Source organism: Rhopilema esculentum, chromosome 11 (genome assembly GCF_057945365.1).
Source record: "Rhopilema esculentum isolate cy_ngs chromosome 11, ASM5794536v1, whole genome shotgun sequence".
Taxonomy (NCBI): Eukaryota; Metazoa; Cnidaria; class Scyphozoa; order Rhizostomeae; family Rhizostomatidae; genus Rhopilema; species Rhopilema esculentum.
Genome location: NC_142825.1, coordinates 8,105,508 through 8,123,953, shown reverse-complemented (window position 1 = coordinate 8,123,953; position 18,446 = coordinate 8,105,508). Strand labels below are relative to the sequence as shown.

Below are 18,446 nucleotides of genomic sequence, written 5' to 3'. Positions count from 1 at the left end.
TAATACAATAAAAGTATGCAAAGGGCTGTAAAAACAAATGAACAATCTTCACTTATGAAAATACTACAAATTCTTTGAAGAGCGAAACTATGTTAAGCAGATACGCAGTACTTTTGCGTTAGCAAGCGACAGGCAACTTGTCTGATGCGGAGTCGACACCAAAGGGTGGAGTTGGGTGATCACAGTAAATCAATGGAAAGAATAAGCTCTTGCTAAACGACTGTACTTACAATTGGTCGCTGACGCCTCGTACTGTTGAGCAACAATTTCATACTTGATTATCTTTGAGTCTTCAAATGGGTCCTTTGTTAAAGAAATCTGCATTGTAAGTGCGGTTACTGTCGTGATTGAATTGTTGTTATACTGGGGATGAAGAACGGCAATAGTGATGTTAGCTGCGAGCAATGAAGTTTTGGCAGGCGTGCCGTGGTCTCGAGCGGTTACTGTCAAGAAGAAAACTTTTGGCGCTGATGACGTGTTTAGCGATTTCACGTTTGTGATTATTCCCGTTCTACCGTCCACTGCAAAATAGTCGGCGTTAGCTCCCTGCAACTGATTATAATGGATAACACCGGATGCACCAGTATCGTTATCTGCTGCAGCAATAATGAGAACAATGGATCCAAGTGTGGCATTCTCGTTAATTACGGCACTGTATGATTGATGTATAAAGTATGGGCGATAGTTATTTGGCTGGATGATAACAGAAGAACCTGTGAAGTAAAAACAAAACGTTATTTATTTATTTATTTATTTATTTATTTACTTATTTACTTATTTATTTATTTATTTATTTATTGTCCTTCTTTCTTGATATGACTGCATGTGACAAGATTTTCTTTCAGTAAGATAATTAACTCTTTAATTTTACTCCTGAATGAATACAGGCCATTTGACAATTGGCTTCTGTATCGTATGTTAAACTCTACTGCAAGGCAAATAGATTCCAAAACATGTATGCGTGTTTTCTTCAGTTCTGCACTGAGAAATCGAGGCATTCAAGCCAGCCAAGAAGCTTTAAGATTAGAAATGACGCAGAAAAAGTTTGAATACAAAACAGGGTAGTATCAAACCAAATGATTAAGAGTATTTCTGCAGTTGTATTTTTACAAACCTGTATCAAATACAACAGGGACACAAGATGTTGTTGCCGGATTCGCAGCATCTGTTGCACAGGCGGTGATCACAATGGGCGACGATAAGCCAGCACCTGATAAGGACTTTCTCAATGTGACCACTCCAGTTGTAACGTTGACGTCAAAATATTCATTCGCAACGGCTCCATCAAGACTGTACTTAACAGCTCCCATGCCATCAGGATCAGTTGCTGATATTGTAGTAACTATTGTTCCAATGCTGGTATTCAAAGGTACACTGGCAGTGTAAACCTTGCTGGCAAATACAGTCTGTTTGTTGTTTTCGTTTCCAACCGCAATGGTGAACGAATGACAAGCTTGACTTCCCGTGTTCGAGTCTCGTGCACAAGCTGTTAGGCTGTGAGATTGTGCCGAATCGTGGTTTAAACTTTGGTTCAGGGTGATGATACCCGTCACAGGGTCGATGAAAAACAACCCATTGGCATTGCCTGAACTAATAGAATAAGAAATGCTGGTACCAGCGTCGTTATCTGTCGCTCGGATTGTTGTGACGTATGAGCCGCTGCTTGCCAGTTCTGACACAGTTACTTGAGATGGGCCAGTGACAACCAGTGAATTGTCATTGACGTCTGTCACATTGACTACGACAAATGCAATGCTGGTTATACCAGTCACTTGGTCTTGGGCATTGACGACAATAATGTGTGACGTCATTTTCTCATAGTCCAATGAGACTTTCGTCGTTATTACTCCGGTCGCATTGATTTGGAAGTATGCATTACCTTCTGGATTACCAATTGAATATCTGAAAACGTGTGAAACATTACTTGATTAAAGCGTGATATTTACGGTGTAAAAACTAAGCAAACATTCGATAAAGAGATGCCAATTTCAAAATGTTTGAAATAATAGACCAAAAATTATTATCATGACAACGCAATGTTTTTTTCTTGCAAATGAATCAAAACCTGACCAGACAATATCGACACAGGTTAATACCATGCTAGGAAAGGGTTTTCACTTACAAGATATTTCTGTTAGAAGACACTGGTGTACCAGTCAAAGAGACAACAGTTGCCCCTACAGCTACATTCTCGGCCAATGTCCCAGTGATATAGGATGACGCACCAAAAAGCTTACAGCCTGCTTTTGCTGCCGTTATTCTCACGATAGTGACAGTCACTGTTGCCTGGATACCAGCCTGTAAGCCTCCGTTGTCGGCCAAACTGATGCGAAGGGTGTAGGTATTCTGCGTGTAGAGGTAAGGGGAAGCGGCCAAAGTGATTACTCCATTGCTTGGGTTGATTGTAAACAAGCTGTTCGTATTTCCACTGTCGATCGCCATTGTTAGAGTGCTCACAGTGTCACGGTCTCCAGCCAGAACATGGACAACAGTGGCACCAGAAATCGTGTATTCATGAATCTGGACAGCGTATGTTGCAGTGATGAAGTATGGGTGATTGTCATTAATGTCTTGGACATAAATATCGATGGATACATTGCCAAAGACTCCACCAGCGAACTCTGCCCTCACATTGAAAAGATGGCGCTTGGCTGTCTCAAAGTCGAGTTCCTTCACAAGGAAGATTTCACCTGTGATGCAAAATCAAATCATTATAACATCTTTGAAGTTTCCAAGGTTTTTATCAATCTACGAGTTTCTAATGACGAACTCTTATCGTCTATCGCAGAAAATAATTACATTATCAATGTTACTTTTACTGTTCCAACAAAAATTTTTAACAAGATATCACACCTGTTGTCCTGTTGACCCGGAAGTATTCCAAAGCATCTGCTTGTACAATACTATAGTTAACAGCAGCAGATCCACTAACAAGACGCACTTGGAGAATGGCACTTGAATATGTGGTATTCTCAAGAAGTGTTCTGACATACTGAGCCCTACTAAACATGTAGTTGGATGGTGCCAGGCAGGTTGGGCAAGTTACTGGACATGTTACAGGAGCAGAGGTAGTCACAACTGGTACACCAGTACAAACAGGGCAAGCTGGACAATAGACTGGGCATTTGGACGGTGTAACAGTGAACATAGTATCAAGATGAATGATAATAACTGCTTTAGACTGCGCTGTACAAACACCATCCGTGACAGAGAGAGTCAGGTTGAAGGTTTTTGAGCCTGCGATTACAACACGCTTCTTCGTTCGAATCACTCCCATGTTATCGATTGAGAAATCATCTGAAGAGAATAAAGAATATCTCTTGTTTTAAATTGAATTGAATTACATATATTGAATCATTTACAGTTATATGCATTTGTTAGATATCATTCAATTGGGCGCGTTCAGTACTTTTTGATGCGAAAATAGAGTAAATTGAGATATAAGTCAAAACTCAAGCTTTCAAATGTTCACAAAGAATATAATTGTAACCTGTACTTGGCTGCTATTACAAACAGAAGAAACGATCAAATAGCAAGAAATACCTCCTGCATCTCCTGCAGTGATGCTGTACGAAAGTGCCGGAGCACTGTCGGCATCATTCGCTTTATTGATTGCTATGATAGTACCACTTTCAACTGGAGTTGTCAATCTTGAATAGACCTCGCTTTGGCTGAACACCGGACAGTTGTTGTTAACATCGAGTACATTCACTACAACAACTGCATCCGAGTACTCGCTACCTATTCTAGCTCTGACAGTAAACCGGTGCATCTTCTGCTGCGTGTAATTCAATGGAACTATCAACGAGATCTTTCCTGAAAATCCAATAAAAACATAGTTAAGAGACATGTTGAGATAGAAATTAGCGCATAAAGGCAAGAAGCAAGTTTGAGAAAATGCAATAAATGGTTATTAGTATTCACACTAAGTGTGTAAATGTGCTAGGGAAACAACCTTAGAAGGGGTTTCGAAGAAGCCAGCAAGTAATTACCTGAAATCGAATCGATATGGAACATTTTTCGGGCACTTTGCTCAACAATTGTATAGTTCACAGTGTAGCCTCCATTGATGGTAACAGTCAGCAAGTTTGATGGTGTAGTTCGGTTCTCATATACATCTATTGTGTAATACGGTTGTTTAAATATGTAGGTGGTGAACGCACGACACGAGGGACAATGCAATGTCGGACAAACAGGACATGTGACCGTTGCAGAGCATGTGACTGGACACGTTGGACAAGTCTTGACAGGACATGACGTTGTGGTAGCAGTAGTAGGGCATGGAGATCTTGTTGTTGGGCATATCGGACAACCAGGACAGAATTTATCTGGGCACTTTGTAATCGGCTGTGTTGTAGGACAAGGAGCACATGTGTAGTTGTAGCAAGATGGCGGAGATGGGCACGGAGGCGGTATATCTTTCATCACAATAACAACCATTGGAACTATCTTAGAGCATAGACCGTCGGAAACAGTTATCATCAGATTGAAAATATGCTTATTTGTAGATGTTATGAGTGTGCGTGCAGTGACGATTCCAGCGCCATCTATGCTGAAGTTTCCATTTGTATCTCCGGCCGTTATTGCGTATGTGTGGTTTTTAAACGAGTCTAAATCGTTGACTATAACGCGGCCAACGACTGAGCCTGGTTGCACTGGCTGATAATAGGATCCATTGACGGTTGATGCTTGCGGACAGTTATTGTTTACATCTGTCACATGGACGATAACGGATACGTATGATATGAGATTAGTTACGTTGGCCTTGACAGTGAACTGGTGTCGAGTGCTCGTTGCATAGTTCAGTGAAGACAGAAGACTCACAGCGCCTGAAATAGAATATTTTTATCAATTTCAAGGATACCACATCTCTAACAGAATAAACAGCATTTCTGTTAGAATTGATGCACTGAATGAGTATCTTGATTTTAGAAATAAGGAATTGTAAATATCATAAACTTAAGTGAACGAATGCACGAATTGCTGTTTTGCTGAAAACTACGCCAACGAATCGTGATCAAAAGATGATTAAGCTACAATCAACATTTTTGCGTGCAAAAAAGGATATGCATATAAACTTCAAAATCAAAGAAATGCGTGTGCTCCGTTGCTCCAAAATAAAAATGCAGGAGAAGCAGACAACCGGAAAAAGAACAGTGAATTAGTACCATTGCTCCTTCGCCAGGGCAATGTAACAAATATATTACGTCCTTCACCAGTTTTCAGGACTATCCTCTAGTATATTTCGATAACATAGGGGTGGCAGCTTCAACGCCTTACCTGTAGAGGGGTTAATCTGGAACAAAGACTTTGCAGCTACTTCAACTATTGAGAAAATTGCAGAAGATGTCAACGGCTGTGTTTTGATGGTCAAAAATGTCTGACTTGTAGGGTAGGTTTCTTGTAAAGTAACCTCATAGTGGTAACGTGAGAAGGCAAATGGACAACCAGTCAATGGGATATCGAGAATAATTTCAGTGGCAGCTTCTCTACATTTGAACTGATTGTATACAGTAAAGGTATATTTCTTTAAGCTCAACAGCGTCGCAGCATTAAGTGCATTTTTCAGTATGACTCTCCCTAAAATAGAAAAATTACAAGTAATAGAAATTTGCAAGGTACCAATATAAGTTATTCTGTTTGATCGTTTAGATATTACTAATAAAAAAGAGTCTATACATTAAGCGTTGTAGGTAAAACACTTAAACAACAAATCTCTTTTTGGCCAAAAGGAATAATACATCAGAATCAAACATAGCAGTCCTTAATGTGTTTACGTACGGTAATATCTAACTGAGTTTGTTAACAAACCATCTTAGCAATAGAGAGGAAACCAAAACAGTGTTTGGGAAAAATGATATAGTTTAAACCGAAAAGGAGAATGTACCGGTGGTTTGATTGACACTGAAATACATCAAGGCTTTGCTGTCTTTGATTGAGTAATTTCCAACAATGAGCCTGTTCTTCGCTGCTTGATTTAGCTCGACAGTTGCAACAACTGAGTTAGCTGTCACGTTTTCAGACACAACTGCGGTATAAGCAGGCTTGCTGAAGTCGAATGTTGAAACATGTGGACACTCTAAACATGGGCCACAAGTGGTTGGCTCGTTAACATCTAATACATTGATGATAACTTCAGCGGTAGTTTCATGAAGACCATCATTGATACCGACTAGAAGCTTGTAGTTTGTAACTAGCTCATAGTTCAGGTTCTTATTGACTAGAATTTGCCCTTTGCTATCCACTCGGAAACTGTCCAAGATGTTGCCTGACTTGATATTATACGTCAGTTTAGAGTTCAAATCTGGGTCAGTGGCTCCGATACCGATCACAATTGCTCCCAGGGCAGCCTTCTCTGAGATTTGTACTGTAAACTTCATTTGACTAGGTATTGGTACTTTGTTGTTGATGTCAATCAAATTAATGATGACAATGCTTTCAGCGATTGCTGAGCCAGCTCTTGCGTAAACTTTAAAGATGTACATATTCCTGACAAGATAATCCAGAAGTTTTGCACTCGTAATATGGCCTAAGAGGCAAGAAAATAGAAATTATATAAGATGATGACTATTAGCGAGCGCAAAAGCAAGGGTTTACTTTAGCTTTTTGCATACAGAGTTGCATGGAGAGTTCCATACACATCATAAACTTTCAAGAAATCTGACGGTGGTAAGTTGAAAATCTAATTCAACAGGCAGAATACTCAATAATATGTATGCGAAGAGGGAAAGGTGAACATAATCTCGAAATAACTTGCAGATATTCAAGCAAGTAATCTTTTATGTTGAAAATACCGGCCAACCACAGTGAATAAGAAGACAAATTTGAAACGCAGTTGTCATTGAAAATAAAAAAAGTCAAGACGAGAACGCCTTACCGGTGTTAGGATCTATCTTGAAATCAGTCACCCCACTCTCCATGGAATACGTTAAAGTTCTGTTTCTTGGATCTGTTGCTAAAACAGTCAGAACACTTGTTGTAATATGCACATCTTCCCGGATAGAAGTGTTATACATACTCTGGTTGAATATCGGTCTGCAAAAGAACACTTGAGTAACAAAGATTTTCAAATTTGTACTTGCTCGGTGAACACCATCTGAAGCAGTAAGTGTTAAGTTGTGTACAGACGCACTACTGTAATCAAGCTGCTTTGTCAATGTAATAACACCATTATTGTCAACAGCAAATAGATTTGAGCCATTGATGCTGTAGGTGAGTGTGTCACCACTATCCTTGTCCATTGCTTTGCAGGTTAATACGATCATTCCAATAGGGGATGCCTCTGATATTGTGTTGTTGCATTGTGTCATAAACATCGGGGCGTTGTCATTAACATCAATTATGTTCACTGTTATCAGAGAATTTCCTGAAAGGTTCGGGACACCATTGTCTGTCGCTTTAGCAAGGAATGTGTAAGAGCGAACAGTCTCGTAATCAAGAGCTGCATTGAGTGTGATGTTACCGTTGTTGTGAATTGAGAAGTTGCTTGAATCTTTATTTGAGTCAATGCTAAATGAAAGCTGGTTGTAGACACGATCCGCATCTGTGGCCAACACCTGAAAAAATACGACATTTCAAGGTTATTTTCACCGTTTTACGGTAGTCGTAGCATTAGCATATCACTTTTCTTATCCTAGCATATTATCAGTTTTCTCATTCATGACAAAGGCTTTGAGATGATTTCAAATACTCTGTATTATAGTTGATTGCTGGCCTAAAGGCATCTAGAAGTTCAGAAACGTCTTAATTCGAGGCGAAGGTAGAATAATTAAAGCCTGCTGGTACTTCATTGAAGATCTGCGTCGTTTATCCAAAATAGATCTTAACAGTAATAAAAAGGGAGCCAAATAGAAAGAAATTTGTAAATAAGTAAATATGACAATTACCCTTCCAATGAAGCTATTTATGCTGGCATCTTCTCGTACGCTGAAAGTGTTGTACAAAGACGAAAACATCGGCTCATTATCATTCACTTCAGTTATTGTGATGTACACTGTTGCATTATTTGTCGCTGTGTTGCCTCCTCCATCGCGAGCAGACACGGTCATAGTGTAATTCTGCTTACTTTCAAAATCAAGTGCACCTGACAATTTGACTTTGCCATTTGAATCGATTGTAAACGTGTTTGTGGAATCGTGTAGCGTGTACGTAATCAGGCCTCCAACTCCCGTGTCATCGTCAATTGCAGTGACAACAACAGCAGTAGAGCCAACAGGGAAAGCTTCCGATATGTTTGCTGAATATGACGTCATTCTAAAGTATGGTCGCTCTTCATTCACGTCGATGATATTGATTTTGATAACAGCAGTTGTTCTTAGAGAGGGGCTTCCCATATCCATGGCAAGAGCAATAAGCTCATAATATTTGACGCTTTCGTAGTTAAGGCTTCTATTCACCGTGAGGTTTCCATTCGATGACAAAGCAAAATCTTTGTTTGTTGTGACCAGCATAAAAACGATACGATTGCTTGGACCTATGCGATCGGCGTCCGTTGCATTGAGCATGCCAACAAAGGTACCAGGGAGAGCTGATTCGCTGATGTTGTAAACGTAAATGTCCTGACTGAAGACGGGGCGTAGATCGTTGTGATTTCTGATATTGATTGTAACAGTTGCGTTTGAAATACTTTGGTGAGCTCCTTCTGAAACTGAGACAGTAAGAGAAAATGATGTCCCTACCATAGTGTCGTAATCAATCATCTTGGCCTGGATGATGTAGCCAGTGCTAGACACATTGAAGTTTCCAGCTTCGTTACCACTGATGATCTGGTAACGATAAGGCCCATTTGTAGCAACAGTGTCATTGTCTCTTTTCATTAAATGAAGAATCGTCCGTCCAATTGGTGAATATTCAGAAATTTCTCGAACGTATGACGTTGGCATGAAGTAAGGTCTGTTGTCATTTACATCAAGAACTATTATTGTTACCAATGCATCTGAACTTCTTCCTTCACTGTTGGTTGCTCTTACAGTGAAACTGTATCTTTGCTTCTCTTCGTAGTCCAATCTAGTTACAACATTTATAGAGCCATCTGAAGCTATAGTGAACGGACTTGTTTCTGATGCAGGTCCAATAATGGAATACGTGACTGAGCTAGATATAGCTTGATTTGTTACAAAAACACTCAACAAAGAATTAACCGTGATCCCTTCATTTACCGACGCTGTATAAGAGGTTTGATTGAATACGGGCTGGCTCAGGTGTGTCAAGTTGGCTGGATGTATGAAAATTGTCAAAGTTATATTTGAGTGCAATTTTGGGTTGCCCATATCTTCAACTTTGACAGTAAGGGTGTAGTTGTTCCTCACTTTTGAATCAACGGGACTTTTAAGATACACCCGTCCGTCCATTTCAACTGTAAACTTGTCCATACCATTTCCAGAAACAGCAAAATATCGCAGCATACTGTTTGTGGTAGAATCATTATCAGCGGCTGTTAACGACAGAACCATTGAGCCAATTGATGTTGCTTCTGATATGTTATAAGTTAATTTGGTGTTTGTGAAAACAGGTGTGTTGTCGTTCAGATCAGTCACATAAATTATTACATGTGCTACTCCTGTTCTTTGGCTGTGGCTATCTAGTACTTGTACTGTGAAAGCATAAGATTTTTCCTTTTCATAATCAAAGCTAATCAGACTTTTTATCACGCCTGTCGTGTTGTCGATCGTGAAGAACTTAGACACATTACTACTTATTATGGTATACACCAGTGGACCACTGATTGGCTCAGCACTTGTTGCGTTAACTTGAAGCAGCATCATATTCACATTGTTATTCTCTGCTACCGTCTTGTAATAGGTGCTAAGGGAAAACACAGGTTGCTGTCTGCTTACATGGAGAACATTGATGACAACCGTTGCTTGAGCAGTTCTCTGTGGTGTTCCATTGTCAGTTGCGTTAATAACCAGTGTGTATGAGGACTGCGAGCTGTACGAGAGAGCTCCATTCAAATAGATTCTTCCGTTGCTGTCAATTCTGAACTTGCTTGTGTCCCCAGAAGCAATGACATACGAGACAATAGTTCCAGCAGCACCGAGGTCATTGTCCAGAGCATGCAGTGGCAGGACCAAACTTCCGACCTGGGAGACTTCAGATATTGAGATGTTGTAGAATGAGTTGACGAAATATGGATCGTTGTCGTTCAAATTGGTAATGATGAGACGAATCAATTTTGTAGTGGTAAGATGGGGTGTTCCTTGATCTTGAGCCACAGCAATCAATTCATAAGATTGCACCTTTTCATAGTCGAGATATGAACTGTTGTCCACTTGTAATGCCCCAGTAGCTGCATTGACTGTAAGAATGCCAGTGGGGTATACCCCAACATAACGTATTTGGGCATTGACACCACTATCTGCATCAGTGGCATTGAGCATACCAACAGAGCTTCCACTCGCAGTGTTCTCTGCAATTGTGATGTTTTCTGGGGTAGGGGCAACGAAGATTGGATGGTTGTCATTATAATCGAGTACCATCAGTTGGATATTTGCTGTTGCTGACAGCTTTGGAGATCCTCCATCCTCAACTTGCACTGTAAAAGTGTATAGCCTAACTGTCTCATAATCAAGCAGCGCTTTAGTGTAGATGCGTCCCTCTTGAGTGATGAAAAAGAGGTTCTGTTCTGAGGCTGACAGTATGAGACTGAAAGTCAATTGACCGTTGACCCCTGTATCATTATCTGCGGCATGTACGACATGTACAAGAGAATAGGCAGGGACTGATTCGGAAATATTCCAAGAATACATGCCATTTTGAGTATATAAGAAATATGGTGCTTCATTGACATCTCTGACAATTATGGTCACATGAGTGTATGCCACGACACCATAGTTATTCGTAGTGCGAACTGTGAAGTCATATTGATGTTTCAATTCAAAGTTGGTCGTTCTATTCATGTAAATGACACCACTGTTTTCTGCTAAGTGGAAAATACCTTGAATTTGGTTCAGATTGGCAACCACTGAGTATAAAAAGTATGTGCTTGTGATATTACCGGTATCGACAGCAGATATTCGTCCGACCTCAGAAACGTGTACGGTTTCATTGACGTAAAAGATATAATGACGCTGTGTAAAGTCAATGAGAGATTTTGGTGTTTGTGTGACGTTGATGTATACCAAAATTGCTGCGCTTAGTTGAGGGACTCCTTTGTCTTGCACTGTGATATTCAAGACGTAGGAATTTGTGACGGCCAGATCCAGTGTCTTGGCTAACGTAATCACTCCATTGTTATTGATAGAGAAGGTGTTGCTCGCGTCGCCACCAACAATTGAATATTGAAGCTGAGCATTGATACCACTATCTTTGTCCGTAGAAAATACAGTCAAAACTTGCCCACCAATTTTCATATCCACAGAGATGTTGACGCGGTAGATCGCCATATCCGGAGATGGCTGGTTATCATTGACATCTGAAATCTTGATTACTACAAGGCATCTTCCTTTGAGCACATTGCTACCAGTATCACGTGCTTCGACTTCGAATGAGTAAGACCTGACTGCTTCGTAATCAAAGCTTTGCTTCGAAGTAATCACACCAGTTGTTGAGTTGACGCTGAAGTTGCCAGAATCGGTTGCGGAAACGATTTGATAGTACAAATTAGAGTTTATTGTGGTTCCATCTCTGTCAGCTGCATGAACTCTTAAAAGTGATGTGTCGATTGCTGTATTCTCAGAAATAGTTGTTCTGTACTCGTTCAAATCGAATACAGGCTGATTATCGTTAACATCAAATACTCGGATAAAGACAATTGCGTTGGAAGCTGCCTTCAATCCACCTTTGTCTTGAACAGATATAGTCAAAGTGTAGTTCTTCTCTGCGCCTATAGAGAAACAAAGTTGCATTATTGAGTGAATTTGGTGATAGCAGCGCAAGAATTGCCAATCATCAGAACAAGAGATTTGAAAATGAAAAGTCATATCGATGCAGAATTAATTGAGAATTAAAAGAACTGACAAAAGATTCAACAAGCTGATTGCAAAAGTGACCATAACAAAGCGGAAATGCTATGTAATGCCATAATTTGGCAAAATTTCCTCCTTTGATTATTCTAAAGGATGCTTATATAAAACTACAACTTTCAAAAGTTTTAAATTGTTTTCTCAAACAGAATGATGGATAAAGATCATACTCTCATAATCAAGGCTCCCGTTAAGTGAGATGACGCCGGTATCGGCGTTGATCTGAAATCTTTGAAGGTTGTTTCCAGAAACGATGCTGTAAACAAGCTGTCCGTTAACTCCAGTGTCAACATCACTGGCCTTAATAGTTGTTATCTGCAAGCCAATGAGGGCCGCTTCTGAGATGTTGATGCTGTATGAAACCGGTGAAATAACTGGTGCGTTGTCATTAATGTCAGTGATGATTATATCAACCAGAGCCCTGTTTTGTCTCCACGGCATTCCGTTATCTTGAGCAATGACAACCAATGAATATTGGGACTTTCGTTCGTAGTCAATACTGTTAACCGTGATCGCGCCAGTGTTTTGATTGAGGTTGAAATCTGTCGTGTTGTCAAGTGATGTGTATGTTATACGGTTGTTTGCAGCTGAACCGTCAGCATCTGTAGCTGAAACTTGCAAAAACACATACGAATTGTTTGTGTTTTCCGGTATTGTCACCCTATAGTATGATGGGTTGAAGATTGGGTTGTTGTCATTGATGTCTGAGATGTTCACATTAATAGTTGCATTTGTTGTTGAGTAATGCATGCCATCAAAAGCCCGCACAATTATAGAGTACATTTGTGTAGTCTCGTAGTCTAGAGACTTGGCTACAACAAGAACATTCGACATTGACGAATGCAACTTAAAGTCATTATTCACATTTCCACCAACAATTTCATATGATAATTGACTGGAACTTGTATCATTGTCACGTGCAGTTAAGATCATCACAACATTGTCCACGTTAATGGCTTCTGGGATGGTTGCTGAGTAAACACTGGGAACAAAATACGGAGCATTGTCATTGGAATCAATCACACGGACTTCTACTGATGCATGTCCACGCAGCTGCACAGTTCCAGCATCAGTTGCTACGACAACAAAATGGTGGACTTTGTCTTGTTCATAATCAAGTGGTTTAGCAAGACTTATAGCGCCAGTGCTTGAATTAATACTGAAAAAAAGTGATGAATCATTCAAACCAGAATTGAAGATTGAGTAAGTAATTGCTGCATTGCTGCCGATGTCCAAATCGCTGGCTTGAACTGAAACGATAAAAGAGCTAATAGTTGTGTTCTCTGGAACTGATACAATGTAGGTGGATTGGCTGAATATTGGTCTGTTGTCATTCTCATCACTAATGTTAATAATGACCGTAGTACTTGCAGAATTTGCACCATCAGAAAGAGACACGGATAAAGTATAGGATGTTATATTCTCCCTGTCTAGGCCATTTTTCACATAAAGTGAACCAGACGATGAATCGATAAGAAAGTCGCTTTTTGGGGATTGTGACGAAATAGTGTATTGTAAAGCCTTTGTGTCGTTGTCGTAGCCAAACAGGTGTAAAACCATTGCACCAGGTCTGGAGAATTCAGACACCGTTACATTGTATGTGGCAGGCATGAAATATGGCAGCTCGTCATTGATATCTTGCACATAGACAATAACATTGGTATGTCGTTGATAAGGTACCGTTCCGTTGTCTGTAGCGATGACAGAGAAATGGTATTCTTTAACTTTCTCGTAATCTAAAGAGCTTTTCAATGTTATGACACCAGTTACTGGGTTGATCGCAAAAGTGCTGTTGGCCAATGTTTGGTTGATGCTAAAAGTAAGATTACTGTGCTTTGAAGTGCCGTCACCGTCAACAGCCTTGACTTGAAGAACAAATGTTGATATAGCGCTAGTTTCTGGTAGAGAAGCGGTGTAAAGTGATTTCTCAAAATGTGCATAGTTGTCGTTTATATCAACAATATTAATGGTTACTGTTGCGTTATTGCTGGATTGAAGGAGAGGACTCCCCATATCCCGAAGGCCAATGAGAAGTGTGAAAGTTTTAGTCTTTTCATAGTCGAGTGCGGTAACCAGTGTGATTACTCCGTTTTGGGAGTTAATAGCGAAGTGTCCTGCAGCATTCCCATCTAAGATGCTGTATACAAGTGTTGAGTTCAGCCCAAGATCAGGGTCTGAAGCGAAGACCTGAACCAACGAACTGCTAACGAGGGTATTTTCTACAATGTCAAGAGAGTATGAACTTGGATTGAATCTTGGTTGGTTATCATTGACATCTGTGACGTTCAGCACAATTTCAGCCACAGAAGAAAAGAGTGGGTCACGAGCCTGAACAATGATGATGTAGCGGTCTTCTTGCTCCCTGTCTAGAGCTTTCTGCAGCGTAATCTGCCCAGTTGTTTTGTTGATTGCAAAGTATGAAGAAGACAGATTGCTCACGATACTGTAATTCACCATTCCAAATGCACCTGAGTCGCGATCAACCGCTGTGACAGTGATAACATGGCTCCCAACAGCCAGATCCTCTGGCACCGGCTGTTGAATCAACGCTGGATTAAACACTGGTCCGTTATCGTTAACATCAATAACGGTTATATTGAAAGTTATAGTGGTATTGCGTGCATCTGCCTCTTCCGTGTTAACAGCTGTTATTGAAAGTTGATAGAATGACTTCTTTTCGTAGTCCAGGGGTCGTGTGGTTGTCAACCGTACACTTGTTGTTGACGCACTGCTGAACTGAAGATCTCCATCTGGATCACCTGTAACCAACAAATTTAACATCAGGTAGAAAATTTTTTACGTTTTACGTACGGAAATCTTCATACGATAAATCACATACGTAGTATCAGATAACTTTATAAAACACAGTGAAGGAGAAGATGTCACAAATAGCTGAAAAAATCAGTATATTTCTCTGAATTGGTTGAAAATATGTTTCCAATCTAAAGTTTAAAAGTATTACCATCCTGCTATCAACTTTCTACCTCTTCTGGATATTATGAAAATGGAGTTAATGCACAAGGCAAGAAATAAGCAACAAACCTGCAACAATACTGGCAGCAACAAGTGCCTTTTGGCCAATAGCAAATTTATCAGCAGAAACGATGAATGACTGAACCAAGGTCCCAGAGAGCAGATTCTCTTGAATCGTGACGCTGTATGAGGCAGCAGTTATTTGAGGGGTTGGATCTGAAATGAAAAGCAGATAGATAAAAAATTAAGCGATTAACTTATCAAAGATATCAATAGTTCAAATAGGATACTCCTTTTTTATGTTACCTTTTTTGACCTAATAAGGCAAGATTAACCATGGCACAAATAATGACAATCAATTTACTCAGGGGCATCCAGTCTGCGAGAAACACATGCAGAGTGCCGAATAGTCACGAAAACACTTTCGTTTACAACCAGTCTTCAATGTGATCTGTGAAGCCCCTTATAACAATAAATGAGTTGTCTTACCGTAAACGCTCAGTGTTGCATTGTTAGTTGTTGCTGTCAAAGTTCTATACGAGGCCCTGCATGCATAATTGCCTGAATCACTCAGTGAAGTTGGAGTAATTGTTAGGGTGGCACCGGTTGCTCCTGAAATGAGCTGCAAATGAAGGAACGACATAAAAATGTGCTACCGTTGAGGATTCTGGCTCGTTTTTTTATTTAATTGAAAGTAAATTTGACTATTATATCAGAAAAGGAGCAAAATTTCCAATTTTGAAGAATCATGGATTCTAAAATTACTTTCAATAAAAGTATAAAACTAGTTCTAATATATTTCCTTAACAAATATCTCTAAAAATAAAAAAATTGACCATTTAGCTTTCACAGACGCATGTTGAAAACGATTTGAAAAGACGTTAACCAGGTTTTCTTTTTTTAACATAAGGTCATCGTCATAAGACATGTTTCGCTTAATGTTAATTGTGGAGACTAATAAGAAAAAATTTTATTATTAAAACTATTTGATTCATTGTTCCAAGAAAAGAAAATATTGGAAATGAAGAAAAAACTTAAGACCAATATTTGAACAAAACAAAATGCGAAGAATGAACAAGAGTTTTTATCATCATCGTCAGGGTTTGGAAGTATCTTTGTTGGATTTTAATGTATATATACTTTTCCAAACCACATTATTCTGTGAAAAATTCAATTACATTTCCAGTATAAGTATTTCGAAGTAAGGCATTTACTTGTTAATAGTATTTATCCAACCCTTGGTATTCACATCTACATTTCAAAATAAGAGCATATAATTATGTATATAAGACCAAGGTTCACTTTAAAGATAGGTTAAACGTCGCAAGAGGAGGTATCGCAACCTACCACTACGTTTTCGTACCAAGTCATCTTGCAAATCCGCATAGCCAGTATTCATATTTATAGGTACATTTCAATCACAAGAATATACAATTAGATTTACAACTTACCACTCCATTTTTGTACCAAGTCAGAGAGGCCGGAATGTTTCCAACCACTGAACAAGTAAAAGTTGCAGTTTTCTCGGTGCTGATTCTGAGGGAGGCTGGATTAAGAGCTTCTAAATTCAAACCAGTATCTTCGCACAAAACTGGGCCTGTGTTGTCATCTGCATACGAAAATACATCGTATATTAGAAATACACTTGCTTTTGCTCGATGCAAATAAAAAATGGCAAACAATTGCAAGAGAAGCATGGTATTCACTGATCGACTGGCAAAACTACCTCACTTTACAAATCACTACCTCACACTACTCAATTAAGAGATCTATAAAGTATGACGTTGGTAATGCACTCCTAAATGTATTAATGCCAAAGATGCCAGAAATAGGTCGCATTTTGATAAGCGCATCATATTATGATGCGTTTTGGACAAAAAATTAACAATACACACCAAATGGTTATATGTTTCCTGTTGTCCATAACAAAATTTACTAAAATATTGGTTATAATGATGAAAAAGTATGCAAACTGCACGAATCTCCATTTGGCAATAAGGAGGTGCTAGCATGAAGTACTACAATATTTACCCGGACATAATGATTACGTCACAAAGTCTAGGTATTGACTTAGACGAGAGACAGGATTTGGGGACCGAAAGGAAGCACAACCTTCTAGGTGCAAATACTGCAGAAACTCACCGATTAAAACAAACGTCAAGGTACTGTTAGCAGCAATTTCAAATGAAGCATCATCATCAGCCGAGATCATAGTTTGGACTCTCGAAAAACGAGGCAAAAACATGCTACTGGAAAAGGACAAGGTTTCTTCACTGTTTCCAGGGATTGTCTCAATTGACTGTAAGCTTACGGCGGTATCTGTTTGGTTATCCAGCTTTACATACATGTGGAATCTCCTACAATCAAAATGACAAAATGTGACCTAACACAAAACACGTATATGCAAAATAATGTATGCTATACTTGAGCTGCAGTTAAAAAGATGGTTTTAGGTTTTTGATATTATCAACTATAGGAATTCTCCTTAAAATTAAATTCTGTGCACTCAAATGAATGCTTCGCTACCAAATGACTCTGGAGTAATCAAGTGACTCTAGAGGCTATTTCGATATAAGCTCCAGAGCAAAGTGATTTTCATTCCACTAATCAGTATACTGGATTGGTACGGCGTAGTGTAACTCAAACCAAGATCCGATATGAAAGTCGCTCCGCTCCGATAAGAATCCGGTATAATGTAATTGGAGCCTCAGTCCTGCTACTGTTATTTTGCTAAAGCAAATTGTTATGTTTCAGTCTTATGATTGGAAAACTGGCAAATAAGAAAAGAAGCGTGTAAAGACCTGTCTCCACTTTGCGTGTTTTTGACCACGATGTTCGTTGTATATAAGAAGACACCAGCGTGAAAATTGATAAGCACCCCAGATGCGTCCATTGTTTCATTCTGTGGTAAAAATGATCCTGCCTTCGTGGTTACAAAGTTCCTTAGCTGATATGGCGTCGATTTTGTGCCTGAGACGGTTTCCGTAGATGGTAAATGTGCAGCAACACCTTCAGTGTTAGATGTGATGTCTGGAGCAGAAAAAAATCCAAGTGAATATCAAAACTCATAAAATTCGTGTAAAATTCATATAAGGGAAGAAATATGTATGCAGAGCGGTAGCAGCTACAATATTAGCGCTCCCCAAACAAATTACGAAAATCCCTTGTTTTCCACAAAAATTATATTTGTCTCTACTGCTCTCAGACAATGTTGCCCCTCAATGGTTTGAAAACTGAAAATCATCACATTCATCATCCTTGAAACAACCAATTTTTAAAAAGAAACGAGAGAAGAGCATGCGGGGATAAAAAATGCTCAATGCTGATGGTAGTATAGCCTTCGATACTGACACAGCTCTCATTTAAACAACCCACAGTTTCACTCGAGGTTATCAATTGACTCACGTTCAAAACAGAAATCGGGAATCAAAGAAGCATTTTTGAAAATCTTAGAAGATTCAGAAATAAAATGTCAATCTCCAGAACCTTGTAATCTGAGAATCTGTTCGT

At 39.4% G+C, this 18,446-nt stretch overlaps 1 protein-coding gene across 5 annotated transcripts in view; it reads right to left on the bottom strand.

The window, feature by feature from the left end:
* LOC135693991 (protocadherin Fat 4-like) overlaps positions 1 to 18,446 on the bottom strand; it is a 95,694-nt gene that overhangs the window by 6,330 nt on the left and 70,918 nt on the right. For all 5 annotated transcript variants that reach the window (XM_089111620.1, XM_089111621.1, XM_089111623.1 and 2 more), the window contains exons 7-22: positions 17,738 to 17,966; positions 17,079 to 17,293; positions 16,388 to 16,545; positions 15,426 to 15,558; positions 15,006 to 15,152; positions 12,134 to 14,722; positions 7,887 to 11,824; positions 6,878 to 7,556; positions 5,888 to 6,529; positions 5,281 to 5,580; positions 3,993 to 4,829; positions 3,544 to 3,816; positions 2,854 to 3,297; positions 2,123 to 2,690; positions 1,115 to 1,902; positions 231 to 713 (exon numbers count right to left, since the gene is read on the bottom strand). In XM_089111620.1, the coding sequence (XP_088967746.1) occupies positions 231 to 713; positions 1,115 to 1,902; positions 2,123 to 2,690; positions 2,854 to 3,297; positions 3,544 to 3,816; positions 3,993 to 4,829; positions 5,281 to 5,580; positions 5,888 to 6,529; positions 6,878 to 7,556; positions 7,887 to 11,824; positions 12,134 to 14,722; positions 15,006 to 15,152; positions 15,426 to 15,558; positions 16,388 to 16,545; positions 17,079 to 17,293; positions 17,738 to 17,966 (12,423 nt within the window). The remainder of the gene's footprint in view (positions 1 to 230; positions 714 to 1,114; positions 1,903 to 2,122; positions 2,691 to 2,853; positions 3,298 to 3,543; positions 3,817 to 3,992; positions 4,830 to 5,280; positions 5,581 to 5,887; positions 6,530 to 6,877; positions 7,557 to 7,886; positions 11,825 to 12,133; positions 14,723 to 15,005; positions 15,153 to 15,425; positions 15,559 to 16,387; positions 16,546 to 17,078; positions 17,294 to 17,737; positions 17,967 to 18,446) is intronic.